Raw genomic sequence first — 17,235 nt, forward strand, 5'->3', positions numbered from 1 at the left:
AAGCAGACTCCCCACTGAGCATGGAGCCTGATGCAAGGCTTGATCCCCAAGATCTTGAAATTATACCTGAACCACAACCAAGAGTCGATCACTCAACCCACTGAGTCACCCAAGCACCCCCAGAATCAACATTTTCATCAGTGGAGTTAAACAGATCATCTTGTAACATGCTTTCTTCATTTAGTTTTATATCATGAATCTCTTTCCATATCAATAAATACACTTAAAAATTTTAATTTGTGATAGTAAGATGATGTATTATTTAGAAATACCCAGTCTTTGGGGCATCTGACTGGCTTAATTGGTGGAGCACGGGACTCTTGATCTTGAGGTTGTGGGTTTGAGCCCCATGTTTGGTATAAAGATTACTTAAAAAAAAAAAAAACTTAAATAACCAGTCTTATATATTGGACATTTTAGTTTTAGTGGGGGTTTTTTAATGAGAAAAGTACTACTAATAGCTAATATTAAGCATTTATTATATAGGTATGTAAGTGCATTACCTATAATTTCCGTATAAAGAGGTATGTTAAATTTTTGTTGTTATAAAATTTCTTTAGGATAAATTCCTAGAAGTAGACTTTTGAGTCAAAGGTTTCCCCATTTTCATTGCTTTTGATACAATGCCAAGTAGCTATCTAGAAATAGCAATCCATTTTGTACTTTATCAGTAGTGTATGAGAGGGAATCTGTTTTTATACTCCCAGAAGCATTTTGGATTTTCATGGTAGTAGTGTTATACCTATATGTGGATAGTAGTAAGTTACTTTTTTAATATTCCATTATTCTACATGTGTAATTCTTTTTATGAAGTTTTAAAGAGCCATTTCACAAAGACTCACAAATCCTAATTTTAATTATATTTATTAATGTGAAACTTTTTTAAAAAAGATTTATTTATTTTAGAGACAGCATGAGCGAAGGGAGGGGTAGAGGAAGGAGAGAGGGAAAGAGAAGCAGACTCCCTGCTGAGCTACAGCCAATATGGAGCTCAATCTCACGACTCTTGAGATCAGACCTGAGACAAAAATCAAGAGTCCGGCACTTAACCGACTGAGCCACCCAGGCACCCCTGTTAATGTGAAATGTTTCATAAAATTTGCTTAGCACTCATTCTGTGTGCTTCTTAGTAGTTATTGCCCAGCTGAAGTTATATTTTGTTCTGATACATTTTAATTCTATAAATATGCAAAAACCAGTTTCTCTTGCTCATGTTTTCAGAGTTTTTATAAAAGTACCTTTGAATGTGGATGAGGTTCCCTTCCTGTGTATTTCCATTATGCACAGGAACCCCTGGGCTTTCCTCATCAATGGCCCTGCCCATTCAGTGTTGAAATTGTAGTTTATTTTCATTCCTGTGTTTTCAGTGTCCAGAACAGAGCCTGCAATGTTGTAGTTAACACGTAAGTATTTGTTGAACCATTACATTTTTGAGTGACTGACACACCTTTGATTTTCAGTGAATGGCATCCTTTTGATTTTAGTAATTATCTTTTTTTAGGTGTTAACATTTTATACACTCTTATCTGCCATGAATTAGAAGAATATGTTTCATTCTGAGAAAGCACATATTATTTTTTAATTATTTTTAAATAATAAAGCAGATTAGGTCATTTTTTAGGAGGTAATAAAAAGCAGAGCTTTAATGATTTATTTTAGTAGTCTAATTTTACCCATTGATCTAGTCTTTATTTATTTATTTATAGATTTTATATATTTATTCATGAGAGACACACACACACACACAGAGAGAGAGAGAGAGAGAGAGAGAGAGAGGCAGAGACACAGGCAGAGGGAGAAGCAGGCTCCATGCAGGAAGCCTGTCATGGGACTTGATCCCGGGTCTCAGGATCACACCCTGGGCTAAAGGCAGCGCTAAACTGCTGAGCCACCGGGCTGCCCGATCTAGTCGTTATTTAGGTACAGATTATATAGGAAACATACTTATTGTGTTTTTCTATTGCCTCTGTGAAGAGTAAGTATATTTTGGGACCATGGGAGTATGAAATTAGTAATTTCAGAAATCCACATATTACTTATTTATTAAGATTTAAGATTAATATGATTAGCATACCAAAAATAGTTCCTATGATCTTGCTAGAAAGAGAAGTCTCAAATCATAATATAGATGTACTGAAAAGAGTCCATAATCCCTTTAAGCTCTTTATATCTTTTTTTCCTGAACAGACTCTTAGATCCTCAGACAAACACTGAAATAGCAAACTACCCTATCTACAAAATCCTGTTTTGTGTCAGAGGGCATGATGGAACTCCTGAGAGTGACTGTTTCGCTTTCACTGAAAGTCATTACAATGCAGAGCTCTTCAGAATACATGTCTTCCGGTGTGAAATACAAGAAGCTGTAAGTCCCTATCAGAAAGAAAATTGTCTGCAAATGAGACTTCATCTGTACCCTCATTATGTTGAAGTTATTTGCAGTATTTATTAGGGTCATTTAATAAGCCAACTAAAATTCTCCTAATGTTTTATTCATTCCAGCCTGATGGGCTGAAGTATAAAGAAACCAAAAGTTTGGGTAGCCAGAATCTTTGTTGCTAAGAGTGTCAGAGACCAAGACTGCTTCTTGATAGGCAGCTTGGTTTTAGCAATGACAAGTTTCTAAACTGTTCTTTTTTTTTTTTTAAGATTTTATTTATTTATTCATGAGAGACACAGAGAGAGAGAGAGGTAGAGACACAGGCAGAGGGAGAAGCGGGCTCCATGCAGGGAGTTTTTTATTTAAAATTTTTATTTATTTAAAATTTTTTTAATTTTAATTTCAGTATAATTAACATAGAGCATTACATTAATTTCAGGTATACAATAGAGAGATTCAAAAATCCTATACACCTCTCAGTGCTCATCACAATAAATGTTTTCTTAATCCCCATCATCTCTTTCACCCATCTCACCCATCTACCTCCCCCCTCATAATCATCAGTTTGTTCTGTATAGTTAAAAGTCTGATTTTTGGGTTGTCTCTTTTTCTCTTTGTTTTTTGGTTTTGTTTCTTAAATTCCATGTGTAGGTGAAATCATGCGGTATTTGTCTTTCTCTAATTATGGAAGCAGCCCAAGTGTCCATCAATAGATGAATAAAAAGGATGTGGTGTGTGTGTGTGTGTGTGTGTATATCATGGAATATTAGCCATAAAAAAGAATGAAATCTTGCCATTTGCAGCAACATTGATGAATCTAGAGGATATAATACTCAGTGAATAAGTCAGTCAGAAAAAGGCTTATTTCTATTTGTTTCATTTTTTAATGGCTTGGTATGCATTTGTGTGTACACACACACATATATACATATATTACCCTCATACCTTTATTCATCTGCTGGTGAACAGTTGGGCTGCTTTCCTTATTGGGCTATTGTAAATAATGCTGCAGTAGACATAGAGATGCATGCATGTATCTTTTGGAATTAATGTTTCCATATTCTTTGGGCAAATACCCAGTAGTGGAGTTACTGGATCATAAGGTAGATCTATTTTTAATTTTTTAGGACCCTCCATACTGTTTTCCACAGTGGCTGCACCAGTTTGCATTCCCCCCAATAGTACACGAGGGTTCCTTTTTTTCTCCACATCCTCGCCAGCTCTTGTTATTTCTTGCTTTTTGATATTAGCCTTTCTGACAGGCATGAGGTGCTATCTCATTGTGGTTTTGAGTTGCATTTCCCTGATGATGAGTGATGTTGAACATCTTTTCATGGTGTCTGTCGGCCATCTCTGTGTCGTCTTTGGAGAAATGTCTTTTCATGTCTTCCATCCATTTTTAAATTGGATCATTTTTGGGGGGGGATACTAGTTATAGAAATTCTTTAATGTTTTGATAACTAACTCTTTATTGGATATAGCATTTGCAGATACCTTCTCCAGTTCAGAAGGTCATGTTTTAGTTTTGTTGATTATTTCCTTTGCTGTTCAGAAGCCTTTTTTTCTAATTAATTAATTTTTTAAATGTAATCGCAGTAGTTTATTTTTGCTTTTGTTTCCCTTGCCTTAGGGGGCATATCTAGAAAGATGTTTTTATGCCCAGTGTCAGAGATATTGCTGCCTGTGCTCTCTTCTAAGACTTTTTTGGTTTAGGCCTCACATTTAGATCTTTAATTCATTTTGAATTTATTTTTGTGAATGGTATAAGAAAAGTGGTCCAGTTTCATTGTCTTGAATGTGACTGTCCAGTTTTCCCAGCACCATTTGTTGAAGAGACTTTCTCCCATTGTATACTCATTACTCTTTGTTCAAGATTAATTGACCATATAATTGTGGGTTTATTTCTGGGCTCTTTATTTTGTTCCATTGATCTATGTGTTTTCGTGCCAGTAACATGCATGTAGGCACGAAACAGCTTATAAACAGCTTTGCTTATAAACAGCTTATAAACAGCTTTGTCGTATATCTTGAAATTTGGGATTATTGATACCTTCACTTTTCTTCTTTTTCAAGATTGCTTTGGCTATTGAGTCTTTTGTGATGTCATACAAATTTTAGGATTATTCTAGTTCTGTGAAAAATGCTGCTGGTATTTTGATAGAGATTGCATTAAATCTGTAGATTGCTTTAGGTAGTATGGACATGTTAACATTTTTTCTCCCAATCCTTGAGCATGGTATGTTTTTCCATTTATTTATGTTGTCTTCAGAGTATAGGTCTTTCATTGCTTTGGTTATTAAGTTTATTCCTAGATATTTTATTGTTTTTGCTGCCATTGTAAATGGGACTGTTTTCTTAATTTCTCTTTTCCAGAGGCAAGATTTGAAGAATTTTAAAGCAATTAAAATTATTTCATGTGGGAAACTATATCACATTACCATGTTCTTTTAGACTCAAAATAACTGGCCCATTGCTTATATGAAGTATGACAGAAGCCAAGCCCACTGGATTTGTCGCTGCTTGTTTCTCTAGACTTCTTTGGTCTTGTTGTTGGCTGGTTAATTTGTTTTAATAATCTAAAGATCTTAAGGCTTTTGACATCAAGTTTTACCATTAAAGTTTTATCTGAACACAGTGGATGAGGAGAAGGAGGTCTGTGTTCAAAGTCTTAACTTTGCATATAGGGTCAGAAATAACTAGTTTGGGACTTTAAGTAAAATGATACTTGAGTAGTGGAAAGAACCCTAGAATAGATATAAAAACTTGGGTTTAGTTTAATTATTGCTACTATTAACACTGATCTTTTCCAAGTTTCTTTATATCTCCTGATGGTAGTTTCCTTACTTATAAAATGAGTTAGCTAGACTTGAAAGTCCTTTCTAAATTTAAAATACTATGGTTACAAGATGATTGATTTTTTTTTTCTTCCCCTATATTCCATATCACACATCGGGTTCTTGGATTGTAAATGACAGTAACATATTAAAGTTTCTTTTCTTCATGACTACCTCATAAAATGAGTAAAATAAACTGACATTGAAATACGAATGATTTCTACTATTTGCTTTTAAATTAGAAAGCATGGTAACTGGTTCATTTGAACAACTGGTAACTTAGTCTCTCTGCAAAGACTTTTGATATTATCATGCCATCTGGTGGCTAATTTTATGTACAGCGTAGCTTCAACTTTTATTTGTGCAGTTAAGTATGAGATGCAATGGTCTGTGCCCTCTCATCAGCTGTATTTTTGTTCTCACAGCAACTTTGAGATGTGCTGCTTCCCACAGTATGCATGCCTATCTTGAGAAGTCGAAATTATAATCTATAAGCTTTGTAATATTACTTTCTAAGAAACAAGTTTCTTTAAACAGCATTTTTTCCCTTTAGTAACGAAATTTATATAGATCTATTTATAATTTCAATTACCAATAGGAATGATGTCTAAGATCTCTCTCAAATGCTAGAACTAGTTCTCTTCTGAATTCAGTCATGTTCAAGGAAGAATGATCATAATCACAAGCCTCCTACCCTGTTCTGTTCACCCTCATACCAAGGAGATGCTATACAAAATATCCCTGGATGGTCATTTTCCTCTTTACATTTGTCAGGGCTTTGTTCTTTTCTTGCTATATGGTTTTATTGAATTTGTAGTTTATACTAGAAAATAATGTTGTGTAGCCTTATTATAGTGATGAGCTTGTTGAAAAGTAAGCCTTTCTTTATCAGATTTGAACTGGCCAGATGCAGTTGTTTTTATCCAGTGATTCCATAATATGTCTAGGAATTTATCTGCAGAAACAATAATTGAAGTACCCAAAGAATTATCAAGATGGATGTTCCCCTTAATGCTGTTTATAATAGCAAAATTAAGAAGTAGAAATTAAATGCTCACCAGGACATAATTATTAAATATGATGCATTTCACAATATATACAAATGTCAGAACATTATGTTATACACCTCAAATTAATATAATGTTATATGTCTATTATATTTCATTAAGACATAATACAGTAATATACCCATATGTCTTAGCAGCTATCCAAAAAATATAAATATATGTAAGTAACCATAGCACAAGATAGATTGTGGTTTTACTCTAACATAAATACAAAGTACTTTGACAAGTAATAATGTTCTTCTTTTCATCCTTGAAAAAGTATAATTCTTATATTATTAATATCAGAAACCTACTTTCAGTTTAGCCCTTAGGAAGATGGAGCATTTTCATTTAAAACATTCAAAGCGGGGATCCCTGGGTGGCTCAGCAGTTTGGCGCCTGCCTTTGGCCCAGGGCGCAATCCTGGAGTCCCGGGATCGAGTTCCACGTCAGGCTCCCGGCATGGAGCCTGCTTCTCCCTCCTCCTTTGTCTCTGCCTCTCTCTCTCTCTCTATGTCTATCATACATAAATAAATAAATCTTAAAAAAAATAAAATAAAATAAAACATTCAAAGCATTCTTTTGTCTTATTTATTCTACCACATAACCCTATTAGATATGCTAGATATTTCATATTTTCCTTGTTTTATAGTTAGAGAAAAGCCCAGGGAAGTTAAGCCTGGACCTTAGTATTGTAATTTATATAGTAGGAAGTCCACATAAAATTATTTGGATGGATTTATTCAATGATATATGACAAAACTAGAGATATAATCTAAATTCTCTGATAGCAGGAAGGGAACTTCCACTGCTTATACTGTCTACTCTGCCCCCTGTTAATGTGGCTTTTCCTTGCACTTCAGCATTAGGACAAGAGAGACAACTTTATATCTGTTGTTGTTTTAAATACTGCTAAGAGGTGGGCTTATATTTATTTCTATGTCAGCATCCAGAGAAGACTAGTGTATCTGTTACCAGCTGAAAATTGAGACCAGTCTATCTCCTTATAGATGAAAATTCTGTCAGCCACAAATACTGAACAGTTTGGTATGCAGAAGTTTTTCTTTGCGTGTGTTTGTCATTTCCAGATTCTTTTGCTAAGAGTCTTTGACTTTCATTCCTTTTTTGAAATATTTTTTTAAGATTTTAAGTAATCTCTACATCCAGCATGGGGTTTGAACTTACAACCCCAAGATCAAGAGTCACATGCTCCACTGACAGAGCCAGCCAGGCCACCCTGATTCTTTGATTTTCTCATCTCATTTTCATAAAGTATTGTTTGTTTGTTTTTTAAGATTTTTTATTTATTCATGAGAGACACAGAGAGAGAGACAGAGAGAAAGAGAGAGAGGGGCAGAGATACAGGCAGAGGGAGAAGCAGGCTCCATGCAGGGAGCCCATCTTGGGACTCGATCCCAGGACTCCAGAATCACACTTGGGCTGAAGGCAGGCTCCAAACCACTGAGCCACCCACGCGTCCCTCGAGTGTTTTTGAATTGGTTGCTATATAAGAGCAGATGGTCTTCAAACTAATTTTATTTTTTCAGAGCCACTCTTTAGTTTGAGTAGGTACTCAGAATTCTCATATAGACTTTTATAGTATCTTTTAATGGTTCTGCTGCCATTATTTTAAAGTTGTACAGTACTAAGACATAATTCGTATTTGCATGTTGGCTGATTGCCATTGGCAGATGTTTGCCTTTGAGAACAAAGAACCCAGAGAAAGTGGTATGTGGGAGAGTAGGGGATTATTTAGGTAAACTCTAATTTTAAGAATATTTTCAACTTTATTCTTAAGGTAATGTTTAACTATATCATTAGTATTATTTTTATAGTTCTTGCACAGGTTAACAATAAGGTTGTCGCTGCTTAATGGAAGCATTAGGCAACAGCTTACTGTTGGCCATATTTTTCTTATCTATATTTTTTTAAATTTTTATTTATTTATGATAGTCACAGAGAGAGAGAGAGAGAGAGAGAGGCAGAGACACAGGCAGAGGGAGAAGCAGGCTCCACGCACCGGGAGCCCGACGTGGGATTCGATCCTGGGTCTCCAGGATCGCGCCCTGGGCCAAAGGCAGGCGCCAAACTGCTGCGCCACCCCTCTATATTATTTTTTGAAAGTACCTTGTTTTGGAATTAAAAGGATCTGTGATTATTTTTTCTTTATTACATATTTAAACAAATAAGACAATAATTATTTGTAAAAAAAACAAAACTGACTAGATTGAAAGGAAAGAAAACTGTTTGAGTGCCTATGTGCTAGATGTCATGCTAGGTGCTTTACAGATTTCTAACTTAATTTCACAACAGAAGATTAAAAAATTAAAGCCACATTTTTAGGGAGCATATGAGTTTTTTTCTAGTTCTTGTAATTTGTTTATTGGATTAACCTACAGTAATGATAATATTTTCACATCAAGAGATAGATGATTTTTAATTTTTTTTTTTAAGATTTTGTTTATTCATTAGAGATACAGAGAGAGGCAGAGACATAGGCAGAGGGAGAGGCCTCCCACAGGGAGTCTAATGCAAGACTCGATCGCAGGACCTTGGGACCATGACCTAAGCCAAAGGCAAACACTCAACTACTGAGCCACCAGGCATACCTGATTTTTAAATTTCTATTCTTATTTGAAAACAGAAAAGAATCCTAGATTCAAAAGAAGTTGTTCCAGTATATGTCACAGTAAAATACTTTGCAAAATTAATGAAACATGTTGTTCTACAGTGCAGTTCCTAAAGAGAAGGACAGACAATGCTTTAAACTTCGCCAAGGAACTGATAAGAAGATTGTCATCTATGTGCAACAGACAACTAATAAAGAACTGGCCATTGAAAGGTAAATATTTTTGTAAACTCAGCTTAAATATAAATTCTAGTGGAGTAACCATACACAATATTCAAAAATACATTTGCAAAAATTTTGTTCTTTTGGTTTTTAAGGTGAATTCTTTTGTTTTTTATTTTTACTTTTATTTTTTAAAGATTTATTTATTTATTCATGAGAGACACAGAGAGAGAGAGTGGCAGAGACATAGGCAGAGGGAGAAAAAGGCTCCATGCAGGAAGCCTGATGTGGGACTCGATCCTGGGACTCCAGGATCACTCCCTGAACCTGGGTGCTCAGCGGCAGATGGTCAACTGCTGAGCACCCAGGCATCCCATCTTTTGGGTTTTGTTTTTTTTTTTAATTTTTTTTCATCTTTTGTTTTTTAAAGTGAATATTTCATTCACTTAATTTGGGCAGTGCTAATTAAGTGATAATTTTAATGTATCCTTTATCCATCAATAAGAATTTTAAATGACCTAGTTTAAATGTCTTTTTTATGTTATCTTTCTTCCAAATTTATGCATCTTCCTTCTTTGCAGGTGTTTTGGTCTTCTTCTTAGCCCAGGAAAAGATGTACGAAATAGTGACATGCACTTGTTAGATTTGGTAAGGATTGCTTTTGTTTTTAAGGTTATACACTATTTCCTTGATAAATGTATCATTCTATATTACCTGAATATGATGCTAAAGCACTTTTATGAAGGTGTTCTTATGAGCTATGATAGTAGTAGACAAAGAATTTCATTATTTCTGACTTGATATTTCCTAGTCTGACTTTAGACCTGTTTAGTCTCAGCCTCAGTTTTTTTACTGTGTAACAGTGAATAATCCCTGTTTAGAATTTAAGGTTGAAGTAGGAAGCAAAGAGAAAGTTTGTGAAAGAAGCATTTACATACTATTATCTTGAGTTTTATAAAAGTAGGTGGTATTAGTATTGTAGCTATTATGTGAAAATCTTTATTCCCAAAACTAAAATTTATGTGATAATTATGTACTTGACAGAAGAATTCAACCAAGATTCAGGTGGTAAATTTCTCTGATATTTGCACAATTTGATACGATTTATTAGCATTTACTTTATTACTTTTCAGGAGTAGTTGCATAAATAATTGGCACATCTTTAATTTTCACTGCAGTCAGTCTCATTCATATATATTTCTACTTTTTTGAAAAATACCTGACCGTCTTTCATATTCTTATATTTTTGTGACTCCTATATTTTTAAAGGCCTCAAAATGGTAGTTAGCTGTTGTTCACTTATCTTGGCATTAATGCTTTTTACTCTTTTCTTTAGGAATCTATGGGCAAAAGTTCAGATGGAAAGTCCTATGTTATCACTGGGAGCTGGAATCCAAAATCTCTACCTTTTCAAGTTGTAAATGAAGAAACTCCTAAAGGTGATGCAGATTGGCTGACATCGTGAACAGACATTTTAATCCCAAAAAGATCACTAACCTTAGAACCACTTATTTGACAAATATCAGTGTTTTTTTTAATTGTCATAAAACCAAAGAATTTATATAGGTCTTAGAATTTATTGTTAAATTTGATGTATAAACAAAGTATCATTTTCCCCCACATAATTTTCCCTCCCTTTCTCTTAATTTTTTACTTCCCTGCTTCTTTGTCTATGCATGTACTTATTTATGTACAGAATTCTAAATTTTATTTATTTTTGTGGAGAGATAATATATGTACATATGGTTAAAAATTAAAAGAATATAGGGGGAAGTAAAAGTCTACCACAGTCCTCAGGGCCCCAGCCCAAGAGGACCACTGTGACCAGTTTCTTACGTAGCTTTTCAGATACTCTGTGCAGAAACCACCTTTTTCAAGGTATTTTCTACTCTTCCTGAATGTCGTTTAGTAGCTGCATAATGTTCTATCCTGAAAATGTAACAGTATTTGCTTAACCAATGCTTCCTATTTATTTTTCTTCCCATTCATTTTTTTCTTGTTACTATAGCACTGTAGATAAATGTATAAGTTAACCAAGATTTTAGAAATTGAGAACTTACAGTGTGGGTGAGAGTGGCATGAAGAGGCCACAGCCTCTTCATGGCAGTTTTATAAAAACAATCTGACAGAATATTTCATAAACTTTATATAGTGCTGTCAGTAATTCCAAAGAGTCTGCCCAAGCAAAGAATTCTCAATACAGAAAAAGAGTTTTCAAAACAGCAATTTATCTGATTATTTTAGATTTTGATTTAATTGATGGATTACCTTAAGGTATCTTGAAAATTTGTGACAAAAGTAATTAATTTTATATTAATTATATGCGCAAAATATTTCCATTTTTTTATTTGCTTCTCCCTTCTCTCTCCCTCTCTCTAGATAAAGTGCTGTTTATGACCACGGCTGTTGATTTGGTAATAACAGAAGTGCAGGAGCCTGTTCGATTTCTCATAGAGACAAAAGTCCGCGTTTGCTCACCTAATGAAAGATTATTCTGGCCCTTTAGCAAACGTAGTACTACTGAAAATTTCTTTTTGAAACTAAAACAGGTACTATGCTTTTCTATAAATATGGGAGGGAGGTAGATAAGAAAGGAGAAACTTTTTGAGGCTGATTTATCATTGAGCTAAGCTATCACCTAGATCTTTAAACAGTTGTGTATTTAAACATATTAAGAGGAAAATTGTCTTATTTTTGCCCACCTGTTTATCATTTTTCTTACTCTTCAGAACCAGGTGTCTGATCTTACTTGCCTTCAAACTAAAGAACTTATTTTAACAATTTTTTATGTCGCTTTACTAAAGTCCTAACTCTTAGACTCCTTTATCTGAACATGTTTTTATTTCACTCTCATTCCAGTGGGTTATTTCACTGGCTGTAGGATTCTGGGTTGATTTTTTTCTTTTCTTTTTTTTTTTTTTTGATTTTTTTTTCCTTTTAGCACTTTAAAGGTGTCCACTCACCGTCTCCTGGCTCTCATTGTTTTTGATGTGAAGTCAGCATGCATTTATTTGTATTGTCTCTGTATGGAATGAGTCATTTTCTCCTGGCTGCTTCTAAGATTATATTTTATCTTTGATTTTCAGATATTGAAATATGATGTGCCTGGGCATTTATGTTTTCTTATTTGTCTTCCTTGGGATTTGCTGAGCTTCTTGAAATTAATTAATTAATTAATCAATCTATCTAAGTGACCTATCAATCATCTATCACAGAGAGAGAGAAAGAGCACCGCACAAGCAGAGGGAGTGGAAGAGGGAGAAGCAGACTCTCCACTGACCAGGGAGCCTCATGGGTGGGGCCTCAATCCCAAGACTTTGGGATCATGACCCAAACTGAAGGCAGATGCTTAACTGACTGAACTACCCAGGCACCCTTGAGCTTCTTGAAACTTTAAGTTTATGTTCTGTTTTGTTTTTTACCAATTTTGAGGAAAATCTGGTTATATGTTACAACCTTCTTTCCTGCCCCATCTCTCTTTTCTCTCTTGTAGGATTCCAGTTACATATATTTTAGTCCTTTTGATACTACCTTACAGATCTCTAAGGCTCTGTTTTTTGTGTTTTCTTTTAAATTTATTTTATTTTTTTCCTGGTTTTTCTTCAGGTAGTATACCATTTTAACTCTTTGACTTGTCTTAAAGTTGGTTTGTCCCTTTTATCCAGTTTGCTGTTGAGCCCATTCAATGAATTTATTTATTTATTTGAGATTTATTTATTTGAGCGGGGGGGGGGGGGGGGATGAGAGAACGTGTGCATGCACACAGAGGGAGAGGGAGAAGCAGACCCCGTACTGAGCAGAGGGCTCAGTCCCAGGACCTGAGCGAAGGCAGATGCTTAACAGACTGAGCCACCCAGGTGCCCCAAACTTTTTTTTTTTTTTTTTCAGATCTTTTGCTTTTTATTTCTGGAATGTCTACTTAGTTCTTTTGTTTTCTTAAGAGATTTTCTCTTTGTTCTTTCAAGTATATTTTCTCTTAAATCTTTGGGCATAATTCTAATATTGCTACTTTAAAAATCCTTAACGGCTAATTCTAATATCTGGTGAGTCACATTTTCCTGTTTCTTTGTCTAGTAATTTTAGATTATATGTTGGACATTTTTATAATAGATTATTGTGGTCTGTTGTGGTCCCTTCTGAGTATCAATTTAAAAAAAAATAGTTCTGTCAGTTAATATGGTGAAAATCAAATTCCATACTCTATTTTACCTGTAGTGGGCGGCAGATAAAATCTATTTCCTTCTTTTAGCTTTTCTTGGCCTCATATGCCCCACTACTCCCCCCACCTTTTTTTCTTGCTTTCCTTTGTATCAAAACATCTTGAAAAATAATCAAATCCATACTGACCTAAATTGCTAAATCTAGTGGTCAGTCTGAGTCTTCATCATCCTTGGCCAGTGAGCTATATACAGTATGGATGATCACTCCCCAACTCCTTACCCCTCTCTTACTTAGCCTTCAGGACATCTCAGATTTACCTCACCCCCCTCACCCCTAAAATGCTCTCCTTACCTGTCTTAACTGTCTCAGTTCATGGACACCTTCTCCTAATTGTTGCTAAGGTTAAACATTTTTCTTTCATTTTTCACACCCCATATCCAGTCTGTTAGGAAATTCTGTTTACTTTCAAACCCTATCTAGACTTAGATACACTAACCTCATCTGAATTGTCACCTTTACCTGAGCTACTGTAATAATCTCTTCACATCTGTTTTTTTTTTTTTTTGCCCTCTCTTTCTCTTTCTCTCTCTCTCTCTCTTTTTTAAAGAGTTTATTTATTTATTCATGAGAGATACACAGAGAGAGACACAAAGACACAGGCAAAGGGAGAAGCAGGCTCCATGCAGGGAGCCCGACATGGGACTCGATCCCGGGTCTCCAGGATCAGGCCTTGGGCCGAAGGCAGTGCCAAACTGCTGAGCCACCCAGGCTGCCCTCTCTCTCTCTCTTTTGTAAGATTCTTACTTTTTAGAGTACAAGCTGGGGAGAGGGAAAGCAGAAAGCAGCTACTTAATCGACTGAGCCACACAGGCGCCCCTCCTTTTCATATATTCTCAACACAGCAGCCTAAGATCAAGTCAGATCACTTTTCTGCTCACAACCCTTTAAACCAACTCTACTCTATAAAAGCCAGAGTCCTTTCATTGGTTTCTGATGTTTATGTGGTCTGCCTATTATATCATGTTTTTTTTTAAGTTTATTTATTTATTTATTAATGAGAGACAGAGAGAGAGAGAAAGAAACACAGGCAGAGAGAGAAGCAGGCTCCATGCAGGGAGCCTGATGTAGGACTTGATCTCTGGTCTCTGGGATCACACCCCAGGCCGAAGGTGGCGCTAAACCACTAAGCCACCAGGGCTGCCCTGTCTATTATTATTATGAACTAATTTCTCTCTACTGCTTTTTTTTCCTTACTGCTTCTGCTCTAACGATGCTCTTGGGGCTTTTGCTATTAACTGTTTCTTCTGCCTTGAATGCTCTTCCCATTTCCCGTTTGCTATTACTCACCTCCTTCAAGTCCTCATCTTCTTTAAGTTTGTGCTCAGATGTCAATCTGAGCCTGACTTCCACATTTAACACTGCAGTTTGTCTACTCTTGCAGTGATGCTGCCAGTCACCCCCACCCCTGCCCCCGTATATATTTTTTAAATTTTTTACAAAGCTTTTAACTTCCAGTATACCACATAATGTACTTAATTTTATTTTGCTTATTATGTGTTTTCCCTGTTGAAAACCTCTACTAACTCAGTATTCCTGATGTGCCTTGTTCACTGATTTATCCTAAGCATCTAAAACATAGTAGTTCTCTGGACGCCTGGGTGGCTTAGCAGTTGAGCGTCTGCCTTTGGTTCAGGATGTGATCCCAGTCTGGGGATTGAGTCCCGCATCAGGCTCCCTGCATGGAGCCTGCTTCTCCCTCTGCCTGTGTCTCTACCTCTCTCTTTGTGTCTCTCATGAATAAATAAATAAAATTAAGAAAAAAAAAGTTGACTTTGGAATCAGAGTATATCAGATTTTACCACTGACTAGCAAGTACCATCAACTCTTTGAGCCTGTTTACTCATCTGTAAAATGGCAGTGATTGAAGATTCCTCATAGTGTTATTGTGACATTAAGTAAGAAACTGTATAACATACTTGGCATATGATATGTTATTCATTTTAACGGTTATTGAGAGGGACTGTGGAACCTTAGTGGGACAGAGGAGGAGTAAAAGGTATTATGTCAGTGGGGCACCCGGGTGGCTCAGTCATTTGGGCATTCAATTCTTGATCTCAGGTCTTGATCTTGGGGTCCTAAATTCATTCCCCATGTTGGGCTCCACACTAGGTGTGGAGGCTACTTTAAAAAAAAAAAAACAACTAAGGCATGAAATAGGACAAGATTGACTATCATTGGATCAGCCCCAGAAGAACAACACTTCAGAAAGAAAATCAGTTTACAGGTATCATTTTAAAAGTTTAGGGAGGGGGATCCCTGGATGGCTCAGCGGTTTAGCTCCTGCCTGCAGCCTGGGGTGTGATCCTGGAGACCCGGGACCGAGTCCCACGTCGGGCTTCCTGCGTGGAGCCTGCTTCTCCCTCTGCCTGTGTCTCTGCCTCTGTTTTTCTCTGTGTGTGTCTCTCATGAATAAATAAATAAAATATTAAACAAAAAAAAGTTTAGGGAGTATGGATGATTCTTAAGTTGTCTAGAGTAAGAGATGATAAATAGAAATTAATGCTATAATCATTTTAGTACAGATTTGTATGTCAGAAAACATATTCTCTTTAATTAGAGTTCTGTCTCTTTAATCTTAGTGAACATAAATAAGATTCCTCTGATACTGCTTTTCCCTTGAGGTCTTCTACAACCTTGTATTCATAGACTGCATGAGTTTACAGGAATATTACTTAAGTGGTTTGGTCTACAAGAATGTATCTAAGTAAGCTAATAAATGACTTGGCAGGGTAAAGGAGCCAGAAACACATATACCTGAGACCTGGCCCGACAGACTACCCTAGACTCTCTTTTAAGTTTAAAAGCTAAACATAGGCTGAGTTGTCAGTATTTTCTTTGTAAAAAGCAGAAGTTTATATGTGGAAGCTAGGAGGAGGGCAAAGGAATTCCTCAGAATAATCTTTCATTTTTCTCCTTATTTGGATAAGTCTTATTTTTTTTGGGGGGGGGGGGAATTTTGTGAGGGGTAGAGAATGAGAAAGAAGAGACAGAGTGAAGCATTTGAGCAACTTGTTGCTGTCTCAGCGCACTTAGAGCACTGTTAATCTCTTTTCTTGTAACATAATAAACTAAGTTCATTCCCTTCTATAGTTCATGGCATTAAAAAGTAATAGCTACAGTGGTTAAGAGCCTACTGTGGCCACCAGTGTACTAGCTACTTTGCTTTTTCTGTCTTATATAATTTTTTATAGTGACTAGTAAGGATAGAATTTTCATTTTATAGATCCAAAGATGTAAAATAGATTTTATGGAATGTTATGTGAACAAGATATGCACCTGAGCCTTCTAAGAGTTCTCAGTCAGGATTGAGGAAACATCCTCTCTTTGTCTTTCTGTAAGAGGATTTTTAGGATTTATTTAAATTAAGGAGAATTTAAAATTGTAACCCTTTTTGCAGTTCTCATTAGACTGAAAAAGGAAACAATGCTGTGAACCAAATTCGTTGAATATACAGCATATAGTTTCTGTTTATTGCTGTCAGTATGGAAGAATAATTACGGAAAAATTTTTAATACATGTTAAAAATTTGATTCTTTCTCCTATCACTAAAATTATCTGATGACTCAGTACAACTCTTTAGCCTGGAAGCCTTCCCAACTGTGAGGATTATTACATTACAATGGCATCATATTAGAGAAGAAACTTAAAATTAGTGGAGAAAGGGGCACCTGGGTGGTTTAGTGGTTAAACGTCTGATTTTTGGTCTCAGGTCAGATCTTGATCTCAGAACCATAAGTTTAAGCCTCACATTGGGTTCTGCACTGGGCATGTAGCCTACTTTAAAAAAAAATTAACAGATGAATAATGATCATTTTCTTGGTTTTAGATATTTAAATATCATTTACTAAAAGAGGACGAAACTGATCTGAAGACGAGGTTTTCCAGCAGTAACATAAAATGAATTTAAGTCTGGCTAAGCATTCTTAAAACTATAGAATTATAGAATTTTATTGCCCAAGACCATAG

General features: G+C 35.6%; 2 protein-coding genes across 6 annotated transcripts in view; both read left to right on the forward strand.

The window, feature by feature from the left end:
* Positions 1–2,464, forward strand: part of LOC121474216 (rab GTPase-activating protein 1-like) — a 49,146-nt gene extending 46,682 nt beyond the window's left edge. For all 5 annotated transcript variants that reach the window (XM_041727132.1, XM_041727135.1, XM_041727133.1 and 2 more), the window contains one exon: positions 2,188–2,464. In XM_041727132.1, coding sequence (XP_041583066.1) covers positions 2,188–2,449 — 262 coding nt within the window. In that variant the 3' untranslated portion in view covers positions 2,450–2,464. The remainder of the gene's footprint in view (positions 1–2,187) is intronic.
* Positions 2,465–8,949: 6,485 nt separating this feature from the next.
* RABGAP1 (RAB GTPase activating protein 1) overlaps positions 8,950–17,235 on the forward strand; it is a 110,210-nt gene continuing 101,924 nt past the window's right edge. The window contains exons 1-4 of the mRNA XM_041727118.1: positions 8,950–9,099; positions 9,630–9,696; positions 10,385–10,487; positions 11,428–11,597. Coding sequence (XP_041583052.1) covers positions 8,975–9,099; positions 9,630–9,696; positions 10,385–10,487; positions 11,428–11,597 — 465 coding nt within the window. The 5' untranslated portion in view covers positions 8,950–8,974. The remainder of the gene's footprint in view (positions 9,100–9,629; positions 9,697–10,384; positions 10,488–11,427; positions 11,598–17,235) is intronic.

This window comes from Vulpes lagopus, chromosome 12 (genome assembly GCF_018345385.1).
Source record: "Vulpes lagopus strain Blue_001 chromosome 12, ASM1834538v1, whole genome shotgun sequence".
Taxonomy (NCBI): domain Eukaryota; kingdom Metazoa; phylum Chordata; class Mammalia; order Carnivora; family Canidae; genus Vulpes; species Vulpes lagopus.